Source organism: Aulonocara stuartgranti, assembly GCF_965226115.1.
Source record: "Aulonocara stuartgranti genome assembly, chromosome: 2".
Classification (NCBI taxonomy): Eukaryota; Metazoa; Chordata; class Actinopteri; order Cichliformes; family Cichlidae; genus Aulonocara; species Aulonocara stuartgranti.
The window spans coordinates 32,678,169-32,705,769 of record NC_138940.1 but is presented as its reverse complement, the minus strand read 5'-3'; the positions used below and the strand labels follow the sequence as shown (position 1 = coordinate 32,705,769).

The 27,601-nt window shown below is 39.9% G+C and overlaps 2 protein-coding genes across 4 annotated transcripts; one reads left to right on the top strand and one right to left on the bottom strand.

Annotated features, from left to right (window-relative positions):
- The first annotated feature begins 60 nt into the window (after window positions 1–60).
- On the top strand, window positions 61–22,946 carry slc43a1a (solute carrier family 43 member 1a). 2 transcript variants are annotated; one of them, XM_082506380.1, is made up of 16 exons: window positions 61–377; window positions 4,924–5,036; window positions 5,698–5,861; window positions 6,418–6,610; window positions 8,301–8,356; window positions 8,945–9,021; window positions 15,298–15,390; window positions 15,756–15,889; window positions 15,982–16,109; window positions 16,666–16,812; window positions 16,912–16,947; window positions 17,034–17,169; window positions 17,362–17,491; window positions 17,582–17,655; window positions 18,302–18,425; window positions 19,561–22,946. In XM_082506380.1, the coding sequence occupies exons 3-16, from the start codon at window positions 5,708–5,710 to the stop codon at window positions 19,756–19,758; spliced, it is 1,680 nt and encodes a 559-aa protein (XP_082362506.1). In that variant the 5' UTR covers window positions 61–377; window positions 4,924–5,036; window positions 5,698–5,707; the 3' UTR covers window positions 19,759–22,946. The 2 variants fall into 2 exon arrangements, with proteins under 2 accessions (XP_082362506.1, XP_082362505.1); XM_082506379.1 differs by lacking the exon at window positions 4,924–5,036 and having other exon boundaries at window positions 62–377.
- A 248-nt stretch (window positions 22,947–23,194) lies between these two features.
- med19a (mediator complex subunit 19a) lies at window positions 23,195–27,529 on the bottom strand. 2 transcript variants are annotated; one of them, XM_082506405.1, is made up of 6 exons: window positions 27,175–27,529; window positions 26,669–26,791; window positions 25,282–25,415; window positions 25,028–25,124; window positions 24,840–24,934; window positions 23,195–23,370 (listed from the first exon to the last, which is right to left on the bottom strand). In XM_082506405.1, exons 1-6 carry the CDS (start codon window positions 27,398–27,400, stop codon window positions 23,305–23,307), a joined length of 741 nt encoding a protein of 246 aa, XP_082362531.1. In that variant the 5' UTR covers window positions 27,401–27,529; the 3' UTR covers window positions 23,195–23,304. The 2 variants fall into 2 exon arrangements, with proteins under 2 accessions (XP_082362531.1, XP_082362532.1); XM_082506406.1 differs by having other exon boundaries at window positions 27,181–27,529.
- Window positions 27,530–27,601: the final 72 nt, after the last annotated feature.

The following is a 27,601-nucleotide window of genomic DNA, read 5'->3' as shown; positions in this document are numbered from 1 at the left end:
AAACTTCCATGCGTCATGCTGGAGGACATTTGCATGGAAGGAAAGACCAGCATGAATGTGTGTGGCGTAGTGACTTTTCTCCTCCCCTCAACAGGCGGTAAACTAGATGGGAGGGAGAAGTCAAATTGAAGGGGGAAGTGTGTGGTGTAACCGAAGAGAGAAAGGGAGAAAAAACGTGGACTTACAGGCAAGGAACATCAGTCTTCAACCAGGAAGAAAGGGACAGGACAGAGGGAGGGGGAAAAGTTTTATTTAGGGGACTCGGGCTCAACTTTGCTATTAGGACAACAATTAGTTAAAGTTGAGCTTAAATTCTTATTTTGTTATTCAATAAGGAACCTTTATTTCGAGCCCCTGTGAGAGGACACACAACTGAAGTAAGTATATGATGTTTACTTACATTTCCACGTTTTGCCGCTGTTGTGTTCACGAGTTTAGTGTTATATGTAAAAAAAATAAAATAAAAGACGTAAGCGGCGGCTTGAAACAGCAGGAGGAACAATCGACCTCTGATACACGTGGCATGAGATGGACAGTGTCAGCTTTCACGATACAGACCAAACGCTGCGTATTAAACTCACAATATGTGTGTGTGTCCACGTGTGTTTGTGCGTCCGTGGCCTGGTGAGGGGAGAAATGGCGCAAAGTACGGGCGCTCACAAAGGGAGAGTAAAAATGTGAGAATCGGCGCGAGCGGCAGATGTTGAGAAAGTTTCGGAAGTGACGATTAAAATGTGTACAATACGCTCAGTGAAACCTGAGCCTTCATTTCACGGAGCATCGGAGTCCTGCCTGTTATGACTCATTTATAATATTTATAAAACCCCTGGGAAGCCATAAATGCGCACAAATGTCTTAAGTTAGGCGTTTGTTTTATTATAGCCCAATTACAGCATAACAGGGGCGGATCTAGAGCGGTGGCATGTGGTGGAATGTGCTGGCATAGACCCCTAATGCCACCCTGGTTTTGCATATGACAGTATTGCATATTAAAATAAGATTGCATTAACACTTTGAGCCTAGCTACAGATAACCTAGCTACAGTTAACACTAAATATAAATTCTAAAACTGAATATATTGCATAGTGTACCCCTCCCCCACCATTAACACACAAAATTTTTCTTGTTTTCAGTAGCAACCGATGCTTATGATTGTGCCAGAGACTGTATTGCCTTGTGTCACATGCTATACAGTACATCAAATCAAAATCACGTTTTATGTAACTGAAATGTTTAATTATGTGGGCTAAAGAAAATAAGTAGGCTATAGACGATATTTATATGAAACATGTATACTTACTGCATTTGAATCTTTTTAACCATATGTAACACCTGGAAGAAACTTTACATTGGGTAGTAGTCTGATGAATTTGTTGTGCATTTAATGTATGAGTTATTAAGTTGGTTTATGTCAGTCAGTGAAAACTTGCTGGGATGACATGATGAAAATCTTGTTTGCATCCTGAAAAACCAAAAGTTGGTTGGTTTCATTGATGAGGAATCAAATAAAACAAAATAAAATGACAACCCCTTAAATTAAAGAATATAAGAAAAATGGGGAGAACGATGGCTGAAGCAACTGTATGTTTAATACGTGTGGATTTTAAATGCAGCATGTCCCCAAGTCACTGGGTGTAGCCTCTAACACCCAGTCTAAAGCATCAAATAGAGCAGAGCTCCCCATTTCTCTCAGAACTGGGGCGCTGGCGTTCATAATCAGTGGATGTTTTTGGGTGATTAATGGTCACAAAACCCTTGAAAAGCAGATTAAAAATAATCTTGATCTTTAAACAGCCTAATTATATATTTGTTTCCCTTTATCCAGCCAGTATGCCTATATTTTATGTATTTATTGCTCGTTTGCCTTCTTCATTTATTTCTTAATTGTGTCACGCTTTGATGGGATCTGGAGGCCAGGGGAGAACTCCAGATTTTGACATTTGGAGCAGCACATGAACGCGTCTCCTCTTCTGCCCTGCCTGGTAAGCGGAGGCTGACTGTCACACCCATGGAGAGACAGCTGCTCGCCGGCCGGGCAACTTTTGGACTCAGAACAGAGAGGCCCAGGGCTTTGTGGTTTATTTTATTTGGAAACATTTTTCCTGCGGTTCTTTTAGTCCCGCAGAGTTTGATAAACACGTCTGGTCAAGGTCATCTATATCACCAGCAGGGAAAAAAAGAGCATGGCTGGAAGTAAGCAGCAACAGGGAGACTTGAAAGTAAGCATGATAGGGATAATTGAGCCTATATGTTCACTCAGTTGTTGATTGAGAAGGAAGGCCCTGTTCAATAATTCAAAACCCATTAAAACCCCATCCGCTTATCCAGGCTGCCAGTGGCAAAGAGGAGTAGAGTAAGTCCTGAAGTTATTGCATCATTCAGCTGCTACTGCTCCGGTATTTCAGGAAACACCCTCCTTTTGTGGGATTTATCCCAAAGCAAGCTTCACCTGCTTTAACTTTAAAAGCACACACTTCACAGTGTTGTGACAGGGACTCACAACTGCCTGCCAACAACACAAAAAGCCGGGCATTCATGTTTTAAGTTGTTGCCACATGTCTGTCATGTGTTGACCTTCCTGCACGGTAACACAGTAGCACTCCTGTTCCCTTTATTGACAGCGTGCAGTTTACTGCAGTAGTAACAGGCACCTGGAAATGGGCGGAAAAACGGTGACGAGGGATGTGTGATAAGTAGTAGTTAGTCCGAATGGATCCGTGCCCTGCATCAGTTTGTGTGAAAGCGAAGCAGATGACACCACAGCCTTTTTTTACAGTAACAGACATGTGTTTGTGATACCAAGAAGCCATGAACTCCCATTTTCATTTACTGCTTTGCCTCCTGAGCGATGTGTGTGCACGATATTTTCATGCACACACATATTTCACCATGTGTGTGTTGATGCCCCTAATTCAGCCCCCGCGGTAAATCAAATACATGTGACTGTAACTTGTATACTTAGACCTTTAATGGTCTCTGTGTTACTTTAACATTTTAGTTTGTATATGTGGAAACTCTGACACTACTTAGGAGTTACTGATTTTTTTAAATAATTTAAAAAATTTTAAGTTAATGACTTTTATGGACTTTAAGTGGCTGTTTTTTAGAGTTAAATTTTGTGCATAGTGTAGTGGTGTATATATGTGCTTGACAAGCAAAAGGTTGCTGGCTCAATTCTAGCCAGAGACACAAATCCTTTCAGGGGCCGTGTCATGAAGGGCAGCAGGTGTAAAGATTAGCCAAATCAATCATGTTTGACTTGGCAGAGTTACATTTGCTACCTGCTGTGGTGACCTGTTCTGACAAGGAAGCAGCTGAAAGTAGGAAAGTCATAAGCGCAACAATGAAAACTTGTATGTTCAACTCCTTGTACTCATTTGACCTTTGAAGTTAATGATATACGCTAAAAGATTTTTTTAAAAGTGCACATTGAGGTTAATTAAACGACAGATTTCCTCAGCGAGATACTAACTAGGTTAGGCTGTCCTTACTTCACATCAGCTTTGGCTGAAATTAACAAGATTTAGATTTACGCTAGATTAAAGAAGTAATGTGTGCATATCGACAGACACCCTATCAGGATCATCAAAATAGCAGTTCAGTTGTTGACTGTAGCAACAGCTAAGCAACAAATTTTTATCTGTGTACAGTTATCTCTTATATACAAGGACACATGGGATAACTGTAATGGTTGGGGTTTTTTTGTTTGTTTTTTTCCTCCAGGCTAAAAATAAAATACAAAGCATATATGACACATCATGCAGGATCCAAAGGGGAAATGAACTCCTTCCTTCATTTTTGCCCTGTGATTGATAGCTGGAGTCTGTTTTTATTATCATTTATAAATTTGGTTGTAAATGATAATAAACTCTATGGACAGAAAATTTGGTTATCATTTTGCCCTTTGATTGATAGCTGGAGTCCGTTTTTGTAAGCAGGTGGATCTCTGACACATTTTAAAAGCTCAAATATGAACATCTTAGGCCTTTGTAACAGTGGATCTAATAACTTTGGTTCTCTCTGGCGTGCTGGGTGGATAAAACAATCGGTTTGAAAATGGTAATGGATCGACAACAAAATTCCTAACTTAAAGATGATATGAATGGTTGTAACTCAAGTGTTTGTAGAAGTTTGGCTAAAAGTTAGCCTCTTTACTGTTTGTGTGCTCAGACTTAATTAACGGGTTAATGTGTGGATTGGGCATTTACACGACAGCGTGAATAAGCACCGTCTTCTGCTGTCACCTCATTGTTGAGTGAGTGTGTGTTGAAGGGGTTTTTGTCGTGGGGTGTCAGTTACAACGAAATCCCGCTTTTCAAACACTCTTTTCAGCACAAAGGCGGTTCAGCGGGCAGTGGATAATCGCATTACACACACGCCTCGTGAAGGCACACGCAAGCTTGTGAGCACAAGCGGAGACAAATCTGTCCCATTAGGGCCTCTCTGGTTCTCCTGTATGACACATGCTTAAAGGATGCCGCCATTAAGAAGCACTGAAACTGATTTCCTATTTGAGGCCTTAACTGTAGGCCTCTTCTCTCGCTGTTCCCCTCTGCCCCCTTTTGTGGTTTGGCTGCCAAATGGAATAGCTGGTCATATTTGGATCATTGCTTCTTGTTTAGATGTTTTTCATATGTGTGTTATCAGATTCATGACTGTGTTGGGCGCTCATGTTGCAGATCATTGTGACCAGTGACCTGTACTTTGTGTGTCTATGTGTGTGTGTGTCTGTGTCTGTGTGTACTTTTCAGGTGGCCGTGACTAAGATGACTTTATTTAGTCAGTCAAATCACAGCTGCTGTGTTTTTGCCCATGTGTGTTTATGTAAAAGCAGCCTGATTATCCTGTGACTTAAAACCAAAGCCAAGCTGTAGTTCCATTTGGTTTCCATACTCATTTAATCCCACTCCCTTTTGCTTTTAGATGGAAACAGCAGCACTTTAAGGTGCCACCCCAATTTCCATAAGGAAAGCAGACCAATTCAGCACTCTGCAGTGTTTCTGGGAGTCAAACTCAAGTGCTTTGTTCACAGCACAGTAGGTGAACATCTGAAGCTATCTGGCCTAGGATTTACAAAACAGTGACTCTCCACATGGACACTTATTAGATGTACTCATCAGGTTTCAAATGTCAATGTGAATGAAAGCTTAAGTTCACAGGAAGTAAATCCGGACTGGAATAATTTCACAAACCCAAAGTCATGGAAAGTGGTGTGAGTCACTCAGACTTATGGTTACAGTTTGTGCCTTTTTTTTTCTTCCCTGAAACAACAAACTGGTTTAGCAAAAATCCTAACATTCACGTCGCTAAAGAATTTCCTGGTCCTTAATAAATATGGGAACATTGGGAAAACATTACTGAATGTTTTTGAGCTAAAACTAAATAAGGGCTTCAAGTAATTAATGTTGTTACTTCAAACTAAGACACCGGGTAATCAAACCTTTGGAGGAGGTGGTTTAGCATCAGTAATGACTCACATCAGTGTGTAATATTATTTAATAAAATCTGTTCAGCTTATTTAGTGTGTCTGGAAGTTTTTCAAAGGTGTTAAACAAATGGAAAACCCTTCGCATTTACATTGGATGCATCAACTATCTTTTTTTACTTGTTAGAAAAAAAAAAAAAAAACCCTCCATGTTTGCCTAAAGTCATTTCAATTTATCCTCCCCCTCCCTCTTTGTTGCTCCTCAATCACAGAGCAGCAGCGATGGCGCCCACTCTCGTCCAGGCCTACAGGAGGCGCTGGTGGATGGCGGTGACAGCGGTAATTGAAAACCTGCTGTGTTCGGCTGTGCTGCTGGGATGGGGCTCCTTGCTCATCATGTTAAAGAGGGAAGGCTTCTACTCTCACCTGTGCTCAGGTAAGATCAGAATCTCTGAACCTTGATATGGAGATAACACATCTATTAGACATTTGCATAGATTGTAAATAGAAGATAGACGTACCCAAAATACCAGCAGCCAAATTATGTGTTCGCAAGCTTGCTACAGTTTTTTGTTTTGGGAGGCTTCTAACTTTAAGCCCTGATTAAATCCTAACAATTCACCCCATCAACAGTTCCTATGAAGGCATAGAGACAATGCTCAAGTACATTTTAACATTGGAGTCCATGAGGACTGACTCATTTTAGAAACGTCCCTTGAGTGGCCATTTGAGGAACTGCAGGTTTTAAGGCCTCATCACTTGGAATTACTTTTCGGGAAACATATGTATTGTGTTCAAATGTGTCATTGCAATCTATAAAGCATGAGATTGTCTTGTTTTGGAAATTGCAGAAAAGTCACCTTTAAGACAAGTTTAGAAAATGGGGAAAATAATGCTTAGTTTTGGAGTCAAGTCAGAGCCCACAAAAAACCTGAAAGACTCAAATAGTTCTTGAGCGATCTCTCATCAAGCCTACACACTTGTTCCCACAGAAAATGACACAGCGCACGCGTCTTTGGGTAACTCCTCTGGCCAGAAGGTTGAGGAGTGGGTCAGCTGTGTGGACCAGGAAGAGATGCTGAATCTGGGCTTCACCATCGGTTCCTTCTTGCTTAGTGCCACCACCCTCCCGCTTGGTATCCTGATGGATAAGTTTGGACCACGTCCCATTCGACTGGTTGGAAGGTAATATTGTAACATTTGAGAATGTATTTGTATGTGTGGCTCATAAATGATCCTTGTATGTTTGGCTTAATCATAAAAAAATCTACCTTGGCACATGTGGAGACGAGGAAGGAAAACTTGATATTCAATCAATTCATTTACTGGTAATTGTGTTCTAGTACAAAAAGTAGATGGATCACATTCCCACAGCAGGAACGAGAAGTTGATCCAGTTTCTGCAAATTACTGAGTAGGCAGTCCTCGTTTGTATGTGTGCACCTTTTCTCAGTACACGTGTAGTTAGTCTACAACCGTTCATGTAATTACAGGATGTGTTCTGTAAGGTAGAGCTTGGACTGACTTCAGAGCCAGACTCTTAGAGATACAGTAGAAGAAATAATTATTTGATGATCTGCTAAATTTTTAACTTTGAGAAGAACAGTCTCATGTTTTTATGGTAGTTTCAGTTTAATCGAGAGACATAAGATAAAAAAACAACAACACATTACATAAAAGTTATACTTGCATGAAATAAACGTTTGATCCTCAAGTAAAACATGACTTTGTACTTGGTGGAGAAACCCTTTTTGGCAAGTGCATTTGTGCATAAGATGTTTCCTGTAGTTTGGTACCACATTTGCATACGTCTCAGGAGGGATTATGACCCACTCCTCTTTACAGGAATGCTTGAGGTTTCTTGGCTGCTCAGCAACTCGAAGCTTAAGCTCCCTCCATAGGTACTTTTTTTTTAATAGGGTAGGTCTGGGGGTTGGCTAGCTGCTCCTTTGTTGTGTTGTATTGTCTGTATTTTTGGGGGGTTATTGGTCATTGCCTAAAGACCCATCTGTGATCCACCTTCAGTCTTCTGGCTGCGGGAAAGGAGATTCTCATGATTTTAGGGTACATGGTCCCATCCATTGGCCTCTCAGTCCTATGAAGTCGTCCTGCACGCTTAGCAGAAAAACAACCCCCAAGCATGTTTTCATTTCCTGCTTGTCTGTAGGGATGGTATTTTGTGGGTCATATTCAGCAATTTTCTTGCTCCAAACACGACAGATCGAGTTGGTCCCAGAGGGCTGAATTTTTGGTTATACCTGACAACAGCACTCTTTCTCCAAAGCATACTCAGAATCATTTAGATGTTCACTGGAAAACTTCAGTTAGAGGTTGGGTTATCTTCAAAACAGAAGGGTAAAAAGTCACGTTACGTAAACAAACACACATGGTTTCTGCCTTTCTCATCCACAGTTTGACTTTACTTGACTTTTAAAAGTCAAGCGTGACACTTATCGGATTTGAACGTATCTGATTCAAAAAGCATTCAGGCTGTTAAATCATTGACCAACTGTTTTATAAACCAGACTTTTTATAGCTGATTTAGACTTCTGGTCTTAGTCTTTGTAGACGTTTCAACATAACCTCCATAAGTGGCTGACACCGTTGTCAGTTTTATGTGTCAGCCTCGATGGAAACTGATAAAATTTGATTTGGCAGATGACAGATTTTACACCTGAGTTCCTGTCGCAACTTCAAAGGGGTTTTGTGTCTCTAGCTGGAACGAATCAACAATCTCTCCAAGTCACCAAGCTACCCACTGTGGCGACCCCTTGTGGATAAGATGGCAGCAGAAAGTAGCTTTTTATTACTGCCGACGATGTCACCAGCAGCTAGCTACTTGGAGGTTTCATTATTTTTCTCTCTCTTTGTTGCAGCTCATGCTTTGGTCTGTCCTGTATTATGATGGCCACCTCTGCCTACAAGACCGACGGTGAGTAAAAACAGACAAGATATTAATGAGATAATCGATGCAAAATGGCACACAGGCTTTACAGAAGTCTGTATACCTGGATTTTTTTTAATCACTGTAAAAACAAACAAACTGATTTTTATCACTGATCAATAAAGTATCTATCTATTTGCATGACAAATGAGTTATTTAAAAAAAATTGTTCCTACCTGTCACTCATAACTTATAATTTTAAGCCTAATTAAAATTTAGATTAATTTTAGGGTTATATGAAAGTGTCTGTCACACTGGCTGGAACCATTTTATGTACCAGCTTGTTTATTTAAGCTGCTGTCTGTGTTGCTCAATGTTACACTTAAACCACAGAGAAAGTGACGGAGTTGCAGCTGCATCAATGTGTTTCACCACACCCTCATCTTTACACCACTTCACAAGTTAAAAGCCAACTGCTTTAGTGAATATCTGCTGCGGTTAAATTTTAAGGCCCATGGTAATTTGCTTGTTTTTGAAGGCGGTCTCCTGAAATGTTAACTTAAACTGACTTCTTGTAAAATGAAGTCCTCCAGTTTACCAAAGCGAGTTTTAATGTTTCTCTTGCTTTCTCTGCAGTCCTCTCAGCGCTCATCTTCCTGGCTCTTTCTCTGAATGGCTTCGGAGGCATCTGCCTGACCTTCACCTCCATCACGGTAAGACACACGGCTAACAGGCGAAGGGATAAGACATGCAGTCTGGCTGATTAATTGAGGGGAATAGTGTGATATATATATATATATATATATATATATATATATATATATATATATATATATATATATATATATATAGAGCCCTCATCAGTTGTTTCAGTTCAGTTCTTTCTGCTGTGACAAAACAAATTTCCCACGTGTGGGACTAATAAAGCTTGTCTTGTCTTGTCAACGGCCAGTTCCAGTGCAGTTGGTTTCATGTTCACATCTCATTTACTGGTATCGTTGTGTCTTTTGTGATGTTGTTAGAACAAGACAATCACTCCTCTCAGTACCAGTTTGGATTTATTTTTGGGTGGCAAAGGTCTTATTCCATGTGGTCAACTTTACAAAACCCCTAAATTAAAAGAAGGGAGCCTTTGCATGGACACCATATCTTGTATTTCTTAACAGTTGATAGTAGTATGACTGGTAATCCTGTGCAGTACAATCAGTAACATTAAATGCTATTAGTCATCTGGTAGTCAGTCAGTAACTCTATGTCCTATAATATAATTTAACACCATCTATTTACATAACTCTTTCTAAGAAAGTAGTGACAGGGTTTTATTTTTTTATTCTTCCTGGAACAAATGAGCAGAAACATTTTAGTAGCATGGTTGGTCTCTCAGCTGACAAAATGGCATGTGTTGTTCTGACTGGGTGGGGGTAAGGGGTGGTGGTGGTACGGTGTGTGATGTCCACATCAGGCGTGTGCTCTATCAGCAAGTGTGTTTTTAAAAAAATCATTGTCCTGGCAAGTATTTAGGTTGGTGCTTAGTCTTGGTACAGTGTTTTCGTCAGAGTGCACATGACTTCTACCACATGGAAAGTTTCCACCAATTGCAGCCCAAGGGTGACTACACACCCTCCCTAGTGCTCGGCCCCTTTACCTCTAATCAAAGATACTCAAGGACACATTGAGCACACATTGAGCTCTTCCTCGCGACCTTCTTCCTGCTCTCTTCAGTTTCTCCGCTCAGCAGTCAGCAGAATAATCACTACACAACCTTTTAAACTCTGCATGACTGTGCACACATGCGGATGCGCAAATGTGCGCGCACGGGGAGATGAACAAGAAACAGCTGTTTAAATGCTGAAGTTAAAGACTGACTGTGGACAGATGACCTTATCCTGGGACCTTTTTCTCTTTAAGCTTGCAAACTGCTTACGTGGGTGTTTTTACAGAAAGAAAAGCGTTAGAGGAGTCTATTATGAAACTGGATGCCATTGGGTATGAAAGATGTTTAGGGTGATATAAACCAGACAAACAGTGCAGATGTTTAAAAAAAAAAGTGTAACTTGCAGGGACCTGTTGGTGGTGACTCAGCAGGTAGACTTTTTTCTTGTTTCTACAGTGAACAAAATCGCAGCTTTGAATTTTGATGAAATGTTTTGGAAGTAGTGCAGCAGCACATCGACAGAGTGGTTCGTTCGTTCAGGTTTTTACAGATGCTGACTCATCTTTTTTTTTTTTTTTTACACAACAGTGAAAGATGTTTAATTAGCACTTCTTCCCCCCCAGGTAGAGGTGTACAAAAACAACACTAATTTTAAAAGCAGAAATGAATGCAAAATTAAGAATGTAGCTACCTTTAATACTCGCATGGCTAACATTGCATTAAGGAAACAGGCATAACACATGCAGGAACGTGGAGCTCCTTTTAGTGTTAGCTCACGCCGACACAGAATGTTCTTTCAAGCCTATCAGACAAACACGGTCAATAACACACACACACACACACACACACACACACACACACACACACACTGTTGAGTAATGATCAGCTGCCCCCTGTTGTTTGTCCCTGACTGACCTCCGTGTCCCTCGTTCCTTCCCTCTGTCGACACTTCTAATCAGGGTGAGGTTTACCAACACCGAGTGACCTCAATGCTGCTGCTTTTCTAAAGAGTGCAAGGGCAGACACACACAGACGTAAATTCACAAATGCCATCATAATTTATACCATGTGGTCGAGAGTTAAACAAGACCATCTCAGTCGTTTTGCGGTATTGTGCTCTATGAGTCAGTTACTGGGGGGAAACTCCCAATACAAAGCCCATCATTGGATTTTTATACAATACATAAATATAGTAATTCATTTAGACAGACATTATAACTTCAGATTCTTTAAACTGGGAATATCAGACTCCCTTGGCGGGCCGGTCCTAATTGGGATGGAAATTCTATGGATGGATTTCCTATAGAAATGTCTGTAGGAACCGCTGATGTCTTTGTCAGTAAGAAGACTGTAAAGCTGACAGAAGCACTGATGAACGTCCACATTTTATCCTCATTCTTTACAGTTTTCACATTTTCCAAAAGTGGACTGGACGTTTGACGTTGATGAAAGTTTTAACATTTTTAACTCCATAACCTTGATCAGGGTAATTAACTCTGCCTCACTTTCACAGGTACTCTTGGTCCCCCTGTGATGTCCGTACATGTTCAGTGTTATTTTGTAATAATACATTCATGTTGCCAACAATAACACAAGATTGGCAGAAAATTGTAAAATCGTTTGAAGAGATGCTGTCAATTACAACAACAGGTTAAAAGATTGTGGGTTTTATTTCAAGGAGGAGTGACATAATTGAGTTTGGTTGAATATTAAATAAAAACAACTGAACACTGGGACATTTGAGGTGCAGTATCTTGCACAATGAGCTGAGATCCTGTGTGGGTGATGTAAAAGAACAACAACAGGCGCCAAAAGCTGCAATTGTGACGCCCTGTAGTTTTCCGTTTTCTGATTTCTTTCCTTCATTAAATATTTAATCAGAATCAGAATACTTTATTGATCCCTGGGGGAAATTATTTTATTTTTATTTTTATTATTTTTATTATTTTTATTTATTTAGTTTGACTCATTACTGTGCTCAATATGCAAACACACCTTTAGTTTATTTGGTTTTACCAACTAATTAAAGCCTTAAATGACAACAAGGTGATTCACAGACACCTTCTTTTCCAGTGAGTCACATTGTTAGGAATGCATGAGGTCCTTTGAACGCCCTATGTTCTCTATGTACAGAATGAAAGTTTTTCTGCTCCCAGTATCATGTCATTTTAAAAGGAATGAAGCCTGGCCTGCAACTGACAATGCAAATACTTTACCACTGGCATGCGATTAGACAATGCAGCTACTTCTGTTAATCATGTTCCTTGTAATGACTGTGAAAGTTGTCAGTCTGCTTCTGACCTACTTTTAAATTTACTCAGTGAATAGAAGCAACTTCAGGGAATTGGGGGGGAAAGGTAATTATCGTACATACCCTAATATTAAAAAGTCCCTAGTCTTTATACAAGTCCACTACAGCAGGCTTTTGACGGCTTTGCTAACACTCTGAAGTTGACAGTTTGACCAAACTGCGAACACTGAGGGAGGGAGCAAAAAGAAGTCTGTGCTAATCGGCTCCAGTTTAGGGTTTCCTGCTGGGATCTCCACAGAGGGAGGCTCTGCAAATGTAGCGTTGGGAGATCAAACACAAAAAGTTTTACTCCTGCTACCTGTCTTTTTTTTTTCTTACCTTGCTGATTTTTTATTTATTTATTTTTTTCTTGTGGCTTGTCCTGTCTGGCAGATTTTGCAATCAGAATTGTGATCTGAATGTACAGTGGTGAAAGAACAGCTCTTCTTCATGTGAATTACATTATATGTGGTTTGGTATGACAATGCAGAGGCAAGACAGGTGGGGGGTGAATGCACAACTGCCGCACCTGTAAGACACAAAAGACAAAACAAACATACAGAACCTGGAACACAAAAATGAGAAAATACACAGATACATAAGCCAACAATCTTCTTATAGTGTGTGTGAGTGTGAGAATGCCCGTGTCTTTGTCACAGATGTCCTTGCTGATTTTATACTCCTATCTGTCTTTCTTCCTCTCCTTTTTTTCCTTTCCCACTTTCCCTTCTTGCGTCCTGTCTTTCAAAATTTCACTGCTCATTAATCTGCTATTTGGCCCATTCTCCCAGTGAAAGTCTTAATTAAACTCAGTGCCAAAGCCTTACAACACCCAAGTGAGTGAGCACGGCAGGAGTAGAGCCTGAACTCATTAGCTGTGGCAAGTGAATGGCTAAATCCTTTTTTTTATGTGTGTGATTTTGACCCTGTGTGTGCGTCCATACAGTCATGCGTTTGTGTCCACATCCCCCTAGCAGCATTCGCATGCATAAGTGTTGCAAGGCCCTGTAAAAAAATATTTATTTAATAGGATCTGACAGAACACAGAGGTAGAGGATAGACATTTGCACTTTCCATATTTGGTAACCTGACATCTTACAACATGAGATGCAAGCTCGGAGGGCCCCGTTTCCCACATTCCATAAACTTCCACAGCACTGCAGACCTTATGTTCATAGACGAGCTGTAATTCAGTTCTCAGAAGTGCTGAATGAGGACGGGTGTTCTTGCGGTTGTTTTTCTCCTCTCACTCAGACAGGCAGACTCTCTCCTCGAACATCCTCAGGAAAGCTTTTCTTTCCTGTTTACCTGCCAACATCTCACTTCAGTGTCAGCAACTGAAGTGACCTCATGCTTCCTCGATAAAGCGCAGGCACCACAGCTTGCACATCGTCACAGTTATGTAATCTCAGGACAGCAGACAAAATTCATACATGGATGAAAAAGCACACCTCTCACCCACACCTTCCACCTTACATCTTGTTTGGCACAAAGGCCAAAAATGTTTGTAGGAATTTTGATATTTGGTAATAACACTCCTGGAAACCCTTTTCTATGCAGCTCTGAATCCCAGTGTGTCTAAGTGATGGGAAAATTAAGGACTGCAGAATGTGCTATAAGAAATATTTATAGTAATTAGAAGGGATCTGTAATCTGTTAAAGGTACTATAATTAATATTTTTAACCAACATTTGCTCAAATAACTATGTATAATGTAAGATTAAACAAACTGCGGTTTTCTTAGCTCTACAGAGGTTTATACTCTTCTTACAAATTATTTTAGGTTTTCCCAACCCACAACTTTACTGCTTTGGTTCTCACCGCTATCTCGGTGCAGCTGTTTCCAATGAAAAGACTTGTGTACACTTGCTGATACACTAGCAAATACAAAGCGAAGTTACACTAGCAAACATCGCTTGATATTTCACTAAGGATTTGGTGGAGAGGGTAGGGAAAGTAGAGTGAATATTGCATTTAAACGTATAGGCTTGTAACACAGGACTCCAAATAAAATGCTGATGTTGCACCATGTTGACTGGTTGTGCAAACTGAAGCAAGTTGTGTCCAAGTCAGCCGTATCAACTTTCTAAGTAGCCTAAGCTGGTGTTGTTTTCAGCTCATTCTTAATTAATAGAGGTTTAAATAACTTAAATAGATAATGATTTTTCGCATAAAAAAATTCTATATCTCTATACATCATCTCCCAATAAAAATGTTAGGAGGTCAACGTTGTGCTCCTTTATGTTTAATAAATGCTCTCTGCCTCGATAACGTCAGTGTAAGGGTGTGGAAACTGTCTGGGAGACAACAGTGGCACTGACGGCGTAGGGAGATTAGGTGACGTTTGCAGGAGTTTTGGAAAACTGTGGTCATTGGGAGAAAGAGAAAGAGAGAGAGAGAGAGAATAGTAAGCTTGTCATCCAGCACAATTAAAATCCTACACATGTGATTTTTATAATCACGATTAACCCATTTAAAACTCTAATTAAAAGGACACTTACTGTGCTACAAGCACAATAGGTCACTGTTGTGTTTGCTAAGCTCCTTGTCACTGTAAATAGGTTGACCTAATATATGGTGTCCTAGTGCCTAATGCCCACCACCTTTCCCCCCTCATGCTAGGTCAGAGGAAACTAGTCAAGTCTGAACTAGTTTGAATTTTATTTTTTTGTTTTAATTGCAAGGATAACAATGTTTCTAAGTATAGCATAATCCATTAATGAGCCATGGGGCCATGTCTTCATTTCTTCTTTGTTTTGACATGGAAACTAATATTTTTAATGAGTCTGCTCTGCGGGAAGAGAGAAGTGTTACTGGGTGCAAACGCTGCAGGCTAGAGCAGTGAACCGTTGCTGTTAGGAGCAACCTCATCAGTGTTCAGTATTTCGTCCTGCTAACACAAAGCAGACCACTGCCCTCTGCTGGCAAAATAACATAGTGAACCTTCACTAGAATAAATGATGAACTCCGGGTAGTCCATGGACCACTGTGAATGTTTTTATATGTGACCATGTCTGTTTTGTCTACATGTCCCTGTGCCTGCAGCTCCCCAACATGTTTGGTGCCCTGAGCTCCACCATAATGTCTCTGATGATCGGCTCCTACGCTTCCTCTGCAGTCACCTTCCCTGGAGTCAAGGTAAATTAAGGATATGTTAACAAATACATCGTTAAAGTTACACGCTTAGATGAATTTCTCACATAAACCGGGTGGAGTTGTAACTGTGAGTCTACTTCAGAGTGCCTTTGAAATGTTAGAAATGTTATGGATGGAGTTATAAGGCATAAACATTGAGGTACGCCACTGTAAATAAATGCATAAATGTGTCTGGATGGTTTCTAAGCACGCTCACCGTAAAAACTTTACAAGGTGATAATGTCTGTGTTGTGTTTACAGCTTGTTCTGTTTCCGCCATGTGGTTTAAAAAAAAAAACAGTGAGCGAGCACACCTTTAAACACAAGTGAAACATGAGTGTAAAAACATAACTTCTTTTCCCTCCCAGGCCATCTACGACGCAGGCGTGTCGTTCACGGTGATCATGTGGACGTGGGCGGGTCTTGCCACATGTGTCTTCATAAATTGTTTTGTTAACTGGCCCAAAGAAGGTTTTCCAACACCCGAAGAGGTGGACTACAGGTCTGTTTGTTTTTGTTTTTTAATATTGATACAGTAACTGTTGATGACAACCGTAACTCCGTAATTGAAACCCTCCTGTTTATTGATAACAGTAAGATCCTCCATGTTCAAGAGCCACCTTCATCTGAGCAGAAGGTTGTTGGTGAGAGACTGAGCCACCAAAACGGAGACATCCGACGCTCCACAGAGAAGCTTGCTAATGGACATGAGGTTGCACCCAGTAGGTCAACAAATCTGTCCTCTTTTCCTTCTGCAGTTTGTGTGAATGTGAATGGTGCACTATACAAGTGCCAATCTATATTGAGGTAAATAGATTGGATATAGAGCAAGTCATCTACTAAACATACTGTATGTTTTACATACTGTAAAATTTTAAGATTTGTCTTATGGGGTCTTGCTTTTTGACCCCAAAAGATACAGAGTCCCCACACATGTGTGACTGTACGGATATAGGTCCCCCAAAATGAGTAATGCAAGTGTACCCACACACACAGCCACAATGCTCGCAGTCATGCACCTTTTGTATTGTGGCCACAATAAAATTCTGTCCCATTAATCATCTTGCAACCCCTCAAATTATAAAATTGTAGACAAACTAGAAAAGTGCCTCACGTCTTGCACATGTCAGGCTGAGAACCACTGATTTATTTTGTGTGATATTACTGAGAGACTGGATCTCCCGCAAGGTTTACGGTAAAAGTTAGAAATCTGAACCACTTCTCCTGAATTTCCATCACAATCATTACAGGAAAATAAAAACACTCGTCCTCTCACAGATGCGGTTCCTTTCCGTCGGTCTGTGTTTTCTCCCATCTTCCTCTGGAGTCTGGTTACCATGGGGATGTCCCAGTTGAGAATCATCTTTTATATGGGGGCAATGAACAAGATGCTGGAGTTCCTGATCACCCATGGAGAAGAGCACCGTGAGTGTCCAACCCTCAAACACAGTCAGTATTTACAGTACTGTGAAAAACCTTTGAGCAGTACTGACAGAAATGCTCTTTATTATATGTATCTTCCAGCGTCTGGCAAGCTAGCCAAGGAGGCAGAAGACAATGGTGAGCACTGTAGTAATAAGGCTTTAAACTGAAACTTGTTATCTTTGTTATTTTGTCTTCTCTTAATTTAATGTTTTGTCTTTCAGTGGGTTTCTACTCGTCCACCTTTGGCATGCTACAGCTGTTGTGTCTGGCCACATGTCCTCTGATTGGCTACATCATGGACTGGAAGATGAAGGAGTGTGAAGAGGATCAGACAGTCCCCTCAGGCAGACAAGAGAGGTATGTGCAGAGAAACTTGACAGATTTGGGAATAAACATTCATTTATTTTTCGCCTTTATTGGGTAGTTTGACAGTAAAGACATGAATATAGGATGATGGAGAAGGACTGACTAGACTGACGAGGCCATTTATATATGAGAAGCACACACTGTATGTTGTGATGGGAACTTCTTTGCCTGTGTCCTCAACAGGCTCACCAGTGGACCCAAAAGAGACCGTAAGATTCAGAAGGTGACAAATGCAATGAGGGCGTTCATCCTCACTAACCTGCTGCTAATTGCATTTGGAGTCTGCTGCCTCATCGACAACCTGCCTCTACAGGTAATGCCTTATTCTGTGACAACAACGATACAACAGTAATTAGTGTGATGCATTAATTCCCTGACTTTTTCCATCTCTTTTCAACCTTAGATCTTGACCTTCATCCTCCACACTATGGTCCGAGGCTTCATCCACTCCTGCTGTGGAGGACTTTATGCTGCTGTGTAAGTGCTGATAAATCTTTGTACAACACAATTACATGCAAAGTTTCACAAAAACCTAATTTTTAAATCACATGGCATTTAAGTGACGTAATAACTGGAAGAAGTGCTCATCAAAGTGAACATATGTTGAGTTTCCAGTTCATTAATACGACAACTGGGATATCACTTAATCTTGGAAATGAGACAATGAACTCTTTTCTGACCCATTTAGTGTGATTATCTAACACCATATAAACACCAAAAAGCGCGGCTTTACAGTGTGATAAAAGCAACCAGATGTGGTAACAAAAGGAGGGGGGATCCTGTATTGTGTGCCCGGAGACCACAAACTGCAACCTTTCAGCTTATGCATTGCTTTATACATTTTATACTTATTCAGTATGACATGCATAATTATGTCATTGTAGGATTGGTACATATCTGATTGTTCATTATCACCCAACATCGTGTGGGCAAACATTCAACTTGTTGGTTATGAGTGCCCTCCAGAGCCACATCAGCATGAAAACAAGCTCTCTCTGGCACTAAATCCTGCATTTCAACATAGATGTTATGTCTCCAACACTAAATCAGCTGTTTTTATTTTATGTATTGTCAGCCTATTGTCACTTGGTATTTCACGCTAACCACTAAATCTTTCCCACAGCTACCCGTCCAACCACTTTGGCACGCTGACAGGCCTCCAGTCCATGATTAGCGCTGTGATCGCCCTGCTGCAGCAGCCACTCTTCATCGCCATGGTTGGACCATTGAAAGGAGACCCCTACTATGTGAGAAAACACATTTTCTCTGCATGCCTGGGAACTTCACAATGAGACGCCCATAAAAAGCTCTCAGCATTGTTTATTGCGCCACCAACTATCCATGGGATAACTGAAATTGTAAATGAAATGAATTTGCATTTGTTAGCTACAGTTTTATACACATTAATTTCATTAGGTAATGAGTGCACTAAGTGAAGACTGAAGAGGCCAAATGGTAATCCTAAATTGGATCATCATGTTGATTCACCTCGAAATGTCCACATGACCACTCAGTGTATGTTAAAACAATCATTCAGGTTTCAAACATAATGAGTCCTAATCACTCTGATCACCTGCAAATGTTTTATCTAGAGCCACATAGTAGGTTGACATTCAGCAAGTATAATATGAATATAGCAAAAATATATATAATATAGCAAAAATATTTGAGCTTCCCTCGGGATGAATTGTACTGAGTTTGGGTGTCACATGAGTTACAAATCTGAAGACATTCCCTTCTGCTTCTTTTGTTTACTGCAGCTAACCTAGCCTGTGAACATATTAAACACTGTTATTTTGAGAATGTTAGCACTGTAACATTAGCATTTTAGCACAAACCATGACTATGCTTAAAGGAGACACTACTGTCGCAGTGTTTGCTTACATTGGTAAGTAAAATTTAGCCAAATCTTCTGGCTTCAGGCTGGTCTTAACAGGGAATTTTCCTTAAGGTTATTGTGTTAAAGCTCTCTACATGCCTGAGATAAAGAGGAGGGGCTTACAAGCCTAGGGTTCTGTTTATGGAAGCCAGATGAGGGGCCAGCCAATCAGAAAAAAGTAGGCTTTTAGGAATGCCCCCCTAAAAAAAAAATACAAACTAAGAGTTAGAAGGGCTGTTTTCAAAGAACAAGCTGCATAATTGGCCAGAATAGGACGCGAGAAAGTTTGAGATTTAAACTGTTGTTGTTGTTTTCAGTTGATCGGTTCTTGCTACATGTTAAATGTAATTTGATTTATATGGGTTATTGTCTCAGTTGGTTTCAAAAAGTTTTCTTCCTGTAGTTTAAAAATAGTCACAGTTGAAACTGTCAATTTTAATTATGGCCTGACAATGTGAATCATAATTACAACTGTCCATCTTCCTGATCTTTCTTTCCTGCAGATCAACCTCGGCCTGCTGATCTTCTCGTTTACTGGCTTCCTGTTGCCGGGTTACCTGTTCTACCACTGCAGACAGCTGACGAGGGAAAAGAAGGCCAGAGAAAAGCTGGCTGCCAATCAGGAGATGGAGGCCCTCAACCACACCAACGCCAATGGCTGCAAACCTCACACTAATGGCTTCGCTGCTATAGATGCTTAGAGAACACAACAGCTTAGGATAGGGGGGGACAGTAGGATTAGCTATGAAATAAGCAACCATAAAGTTATGTTAAGTTTTGTTTTTTGTTTTGTTTTGTTTTGTTTTTTTAAGCTGGTGCTAGTTCTCGTAACAAACCACATCAGAAAGAATATGATATCCCACATGTTTGTATTTTAGGGAGATTTGTCATCACTTGTTTTGTTTTTTTATTTATTTTGGTCTAGGTCAAGGATCAAGTTCGTGTGTTTAAAAAGCCATGGATTTCATTTGATATCACAGTACTTGAAATACTATGATATAGTTTTCTAAGACTTATAATCATGACAATACTAGTTAACACCAAAGAACTGCTTGAAGATATTAAGTTACACTTCCAGTTCACAAGCTTGTGGGGATAGGTTAATTGGATAATCCAAATTGTCACTAGGTGTGAATGTGCGAATGAATGTGAGTGTGAATGGTTTTCTGTCCCTGTGTGTTGGCCCTGCGACAGACTGGCGACCTGTCCAAGGTGTACCCTGCCTCTCGCCCTATGACAGCTGGGATAGGCTCCAGCATCCCCCGCGACCCTGAAAAGGATAAGCGGAAGCGAATGGATGGATGGATGGATGGATGGATGGATGGATGGACTTCCAGTTCAGTATTTTAGGACTCAACCATTTAGTTCTCTATATGGACAAAAGTAATAAGTGACTCATTTCAATAATTGAATTCAGGTGTTTCCAGTCCCATTGCCACAGGTGTATAAAGTTACGTGCCTCACCAGCTGCCTGCCTTTACCAACATTTGTGAAATAATGGGTCGCTTTATGGAATTCACTGAATTTAAGCACAGTGCTGTAATAGGATGCCTTTGTTACCACCAGTCAGTTAGTGGGATTTCTTCACTTAGATATTCCATGATTAGTTGTAAAAGGGGTTATTGCAAAGCAGAAGCATTAAGGAACCACAGTTAATTCAGTTAATAAATGGTAAACCAAATAAAGTTATAGAGTGGGGCTATTGAGTGCTGAGGCGCATAATGTGTAAATGTTGCCAACAAGCTGACTTGATAACTCTGGAGTTCCAAACCTCCTGTCGCATTAACATCAGCACAAAAACTGTACGCCAGGAGCTTTGTGGCAGGCCAAGAAGCTCCTGTAAGTGTATTGTGTAGGTGGTCTAAAGTGTAGATTAATAGTGCTTTTTCTACTGTAGTCTCCAACAAACTCTTAACAAAAAAACAAAACAAAAAAACACACACAGTAAGACACTGTTAATGCATATGAAAAAAAAAATCCTAAAGACCTAGACGATTTGAACATTTCAATATTTATGAGAACTTCAGCTCTTCACAAACGTTCTCTGATTGAAACACACAGGCGGACACCACATCTACCTCCATTTACTTTTTCTTTTTTTTTGTACTGTTACTCTTTAACAGACTCCTTTGCCTATCCAGCATTTAACACACCCTATCCAGCATTTTCATTTAAATTAAAATACCCGAGCTGAACAGAGAGATTTCTCCTCGTGCATTTGTGTGATTCAGAGATGAAGTTTAACCAGCTTATTTTCCCCTCACATTCTGAACTCTTTTATAAATATAAACATCTATAGGAACACATTTTGTAACTTTTACAAAGAAAGAACGGGATGGGTTTTGGTAATTGTGACGCACAGTGTGTCAGTGTTGGGGACTACTTTATACTACTTTATGCACAGAAATGAACTAGTGTGTGTATAAAATGTGTATTGAAGTGTAGTTTTTATAATTTCTGTAGCATTAAAAAGGGAAGCGCTTCATTATCAGCTAATGTTATTTTGTAGCGGGCCTATTCTAAAGAAAGCTCGGGTGATTTAATGTTTATTCTGCTCAGTTTTGTATTGCAGGTAAAGCAAACGTCCTCCAGCAAATTGTCTTGTAAATAAGTGTGAGGTGTGACTTGTATTTTATGATCTGCCGCTTGCTTAACATTTTTGTGTACAGTATATTAAGTGAAGACTGAGGAGGAAGTGGCTGGGGTCAAACTTGTTTGTTGTAAATGTGATTTTTAACTTGATAAAAACACATCTAGCTGCAGCACGTAGTCTCAGCCAATGGCTGGCAAAAACAAAATGTATTTTTATTCCAAAGTGTTGTGTACATGATCTACATGACCTTGTGTCATTGTGTTGTGTACATGTTTGTTCTGCACAAGTGTCCACAAATTACAGCACAAATCAGCTTTAATGTATATTTTTAATTGTTTTAATTCAATCCATTTCAATGCCTGGGCAGCTTTCCGTAGATTTTCTGTTATGTTTTGTCATTTTATTTATACACCATTTTCCTGGTCATAGGACGTGTTCAGCTGCTTGACTCTTTGCACGCTTGCTTAGACGTGAGGTTTTTATTTCAGCTTTGTGCCTGTGCTGCTATCTTTGCAATGGAAGTGAAGGCAAGATTAATGCCTCTAGCAAACAGCTTACTCTATACCAGGGGCGGGGGAACTCCAGGCCTCAAGGGCCAGTGTCCTGCAGGTTTTAGATGTGTCCTTGATCCATCACGGCTGACTTAAATGGCTAAATTCAACATGGCTTGAACTTTTCCAGTGGCCTGGTAATGAACTACTCATTTAAATCATCCGTGTTGGATCAACGACACATCAAAAACCTGCAGGACACCGGCTCTTCAGGCTTGACGTTCCCCACACCCTACTCTTAACCAAAGACATCTTTAGGGACTATGATAACAGTTGCTAGTATAGGAACGTAAACCAGGAATGCCTTAATATAAACTATGCACTAGCTCTGCAGTAAAGTCCAATTTGTTGTAAACTCACCTTTAATCTTCATAGAGGGTGAAATTTTTATTACTTTGTATAGATTAGCATTTGAAAGTTTGAGGTTCTACTTTATGCCATTTCTTTATGTCCTTCTTGTCATGTTAAAATATTTAACAACCATCTGTTGTATTATAGTTCCGTGTAAGTAGCTGTCTGAAAAGCTAATGGCTTCTGCTTTTGTCTTTATATTTGATTAGTAGTTGCCACCTTGAATTTAATCTGTGCCTTTGACAGTCTTGAAAACCTCCTTTGCTGTATCTGTAAAGACTGTTAGATGAACTGCCTCTATGATTAGTGTTGAAATGCTGCTTAGCTAAATTAAATCTTGCATCACTATAACCAGCATGTGCATTTGATATATGAATAAATGATCAAATGCCAAGACATTGCCAGAGTGATCATTATTTTAAACCTGATCGTAATCTAAGACAGACCAAGACACAAGATAGTAACCAAAGTTTATTTAATTTTGGCATTACGGTCAAAAGATATTACAACATTTTTAAAGAGAGAGACACACACACACGTTGTCATCCACAGCACCACACAGCTTATCTGCCTTTTACACTGTACTGAAATCAATCTTTCCATCACATCCTGTCACAGCTCACTCTTTCGCACACCATACATTTATTTCTCTCTTTAAACATACTCTTAATAATACAATTACTTGTAAAATACACACACATCCTCTTACAAAAGTCACGCATTCAAACACAGGCATGCACACAGTGGGCTGTCTATCTGAGGCTGTTGCTGTTGGGTTGTGATCCAGCGAGGCCGGGGTGGTCTGGACTGTGGCGGTTCTGTGGGGGGGCAGAAACAGAGTTGTCACACTTATAGGATGAATACAGGTGTGGTCTTCACTGCTGCTGAGTGACATGAAGCAGGAGTTTAGAGAGGCTACATCTGCAGTGGGACCCCAGATGGTTTTAAAATTATTGAGGTTCACACACACAATTAAAGACCTTGTTTAGAGATTTGGTGTCTCAGAAAGGACTAAAACTGTGGAGAAAATATGGATCTGGTTTTTGCAGAATATTGTTTAATGTTAACTGTTTTAGCAGGTTAAAGCAGAGGAGATTAAGAACTTGTCAATGCTTTATTGCAAAAAAGCTTAATTATTTCGATCAGGGATTACTCACAATGTTTGATGAAATCTAATAAACAAAAATCAGCAGTAGAAGTCATGGTTATGTTTTTTATTTAACCTAAGAACATTTCCACATGCACAATTTTTAAGAGAACTCAAGGGAATGGGGCTAAACAGCTGTGTAGCCTTAAGAAAATCACTTATCGGTGAGGTTAACTGGAAAGAAAATAACTTGCTAGGAAGGAATAAAGACCAAAATCTGAAGGAGTGGGAAAAAAAGGTGATGTGGTGTGATGAGCTGAAATTTAATCTGTTCCAGAGTGATGGGCACATCTTACAGGTGTAAGAAGAGAGGCAGATGAAGTGATGCATAAATCACGCCTGGTGCCTAATGCACAATCCTGTGGGGACAGTGTTATGATCTGGGGTTGGTTCAGTTGGTCAGGTTGACAAATGTTATGTAGCAACTTTAAGTTTCTAAAAAAAAAAAAAAAAAAAAAAAAAAAAAAAAGTCAGCCAAAAACCTGGATATACTTAATGACTGGATTTTCCACCAATTAATTTTTTGATGGGAGGCTCTTGTTCCAAGATGAAAATGCCAGGATTCAATGGGCTCAAACTGTGTATGAGAAATCGTTTCTACACTTGGATTGGCCACCACTGCATTGGTGAAAAGCCTGCGCAACTCTGGAAGTTAATTTAGTCATTAAAGCTCCAGTTAAATAAAATTTTAAAATAGTGCGATTTCAATTTTTTCTTTTGGTTGAGCAGTGTACATACAGGTATCATCATGGTCATGTAGTTAAAGCATTCAGATCCCTCGACTTTTTGCACATTTGGTGTTTTCCACTGAATTAAGATCAAATGATGCATTTGCAAACATGTAACGGTTTACGTATTTGCCTAAAAAGTGAAAGATCCTCACTTTTGATAAGAGACACACATCCCTTTGTTTTTGTGTGAGGAAGGGTTTTTGGTTTAAAAATAAATAAATAAATATATCTGCCGACTCAAATACGAGGAGCTACTTGAAGTGTCGATCCCTTGTTAATAAGAGATCAGACAAAAGTAGCCTTTAAAAAAATAAAAGAAATTAAATACAGAAATTAAAATAAACCTGAATTCACTATAATAATGAGATCCGTCTAACTAGTTCAGGTAAAGTTTGACAAATGATCTTACCTTCTTCTTTTTCTTGTCTTTCTTCTTTTTCTTGCGATCGGGATCATCATCTCTCTTTTTCTTCTTTTTCTTGGGATCAGAGTCTGACGGCGTTTCTGTGACATCAAACATCAAAATAAGAAAGGTTATTGAAATGATAATATTTGTACCTTTTTGCAGACATGCATGTGGATAAACTTATATCATACCTTGTGGTAATGGATCCTGCGGTCGATGGTGTTTGTGCTTGTGCTTGCTCTTCTTCTTTGGAGGCTGTATGTGCATCAGTCTGTACTGTTCTGGGAGCTGCAAAGATGTGATGAAAAATTAGTTGCGTACTTAATATGCAAATATGAGAATTAAGATCATTTAAATGTCAGTTAAATTTGAATAATCAGTGTCAGTCAGGACGTTGAAAATGTCTGCGTGAACTTTATACTGCATTGTATTTTGTAGTATGTACCGGTCCTGTGTGTAGTCTGAAGCCTGTTAGCAGAGCGCCAGTCAGTGGGCTGAAGGAGTTTCCACACACTGGAGGCTTATCAATCAGAGAGCGTAATGAGCTGCCGTCCTGTGTGCCCGGACAGTCAATCATACCTGCAGAGAAGCAGAAAAGGTCAAAGCATAAGTGCTCAGCTGTGTTCACAGGTAAATTTAATTAAATATTCAAATCAAAAGAGAAAGAAACAAATAAACTGCTGCAACTTTTTCCCCCCTGGGTCCCCACCCACTCTTTGGTGTGATCAGTTCTTTTTTCACATGCACCCCTCTAGTTTTTCCACTTTTTTGTAGATTCACTCCATTCTGATAGTTTCAACAATATCCCTCCAGGAATTTGCTGACATTTGTGAGTCCTTCTACTGATGTTATGATTATTATTCCTTATATCGATATGATGATTCTCTCACTGATAAATTGTGCAGCAGAAAAGTAGCTGGAAATGCACAGGACGAATCACAATAGTTTCAGAATCACAATAGTTTCGGACTGCTTCGACCTGACATGTAGTTAAATTTCTATGGGAGGTGCATGTCAGGTTATGTCATAACGTTTTAAGAGAAGTTTGCAGTTATGATGTAGCTTCGCATAAAATTCCCACTGATTCCCACTAATATGTTATATCTGTATTAACTAGTTGTAGATCATGGTTTAACAGCTCCATTATCTGAGTACTCATAAAGATCCAAAACAAGAGATGTGATTGGAGTATTACAATCATCTTTACTATCACATCACATTGTTTATGTCCTGTGCCGTAGCAGAAGAAATGGCTGAAGATAAACTACAAAGTGTTTTTCCAATATGAGTTTATTTTGCAGCCAGTTTCATAACAAAAGGTGGCCTGTATAGTACACTTAAAACTAGATAACCAAAACACACAATAATATAATTGGGATCTTCAGGCCCATGAATGACACCTACACTTAGAATTTATTATTTCAGAACTAATTTGGCATTATTAAATGACCCAAAATGACAAACAATTAAGATATCAGAACTTGTGAAACAGGCTGGTGTGGAGGATAGACTACTTGTATAACTGACACTGACACTTGTGTCAGTCCACTTAAAAGGGAGTTATCCTTTCCCACTTTCTCCAAGTGGTTGCTCATACGAACAAGTTCTGATAACTCTCAGTTGTCAATGTGTCCTTTAGTAAAACTCAGTTTAAAGACTTTTTCTCAGTCAGCGGTATCCAACGGACAGTGAGAACCCAGGTTTTAAAATATTTTTATAATATTGCATTTCACAGCTATCAAAGTAAAGCTTTACGGCTACTGTCCAACACTGATCATTATAAGATTGTTACTAAACAGTTATCTGACCACATCTGTGACTGTAGCACCCACCTGGTAACTCTGGCAGAAAGTTGCTGAGCTTCTCCTTCACCTTCTTCCCGCAGAACTTATTGTAAGCGTGCTCCAGGTTGTAGTGCGTGATGAGGTTGGTGTTTCCCGTTAACTCGTTCCCCACTAAGCACACACACCAAATTCATATCATTTGTAACCAATCTGTACATAAATGTTTGTGAAATAGATGGCCATTTCCAAAGGGAACCTGGGCTACTTCAGGGATGTTCATTCCCATAATAACCGTAGTTACACAACATATTTTTAAGCCACAAAAAGGTGTTAAATCTACAGCATTTGTGTTACCCACTGAATATAAACGCTTCACTGAAAAACACATCGCTACTAACTACAATCAGCTAACTCAATGTTAGCCCACAACCAGCTAGTCAACCTACGTGAGCTAGTATTGTTTACAAACTATTTAAGCAGCTTTAGATTTCGGCTAAAGTTTAAAAATAAAGGACAAATTAAACACGAAGCACCCAACAGTTACAAGAATTCACCAGTACCAGGCAGCTCCCGCAGTAAATAGAAAGGTTCATTCATAGCTCCAGGCTTCCGTAGAGCAGGCCCTTCATCCCCGAGCTGCGGTGGTATCTGACCCGCCATGGCAACTTGGTTTTGCGGCATTGGCGGTGGAGGCTTCCCCGGTCCAAAACCCAGAGACGAAGAACCAGGTGGTCCCTGAGCTTCATTTGACCCGAAAAGAGTTGAAAACATTTCCGTCATATCTACCTTGAATAATACATTTATATGGAAAGAAAATGCCGGGCTCTTCAAGCTTATGGCCTGCTATCTGCGAGGAAGCTGTTCTCCGTGAATTCGAGTGTCAAGCGCTCTGCTCCTCACTTCTTTTCATGGCCACTTACCGTAATGCAGGCAACAAACACGCACTGTACCGTAACTGTCGGTGTAAACAGGACTATAATC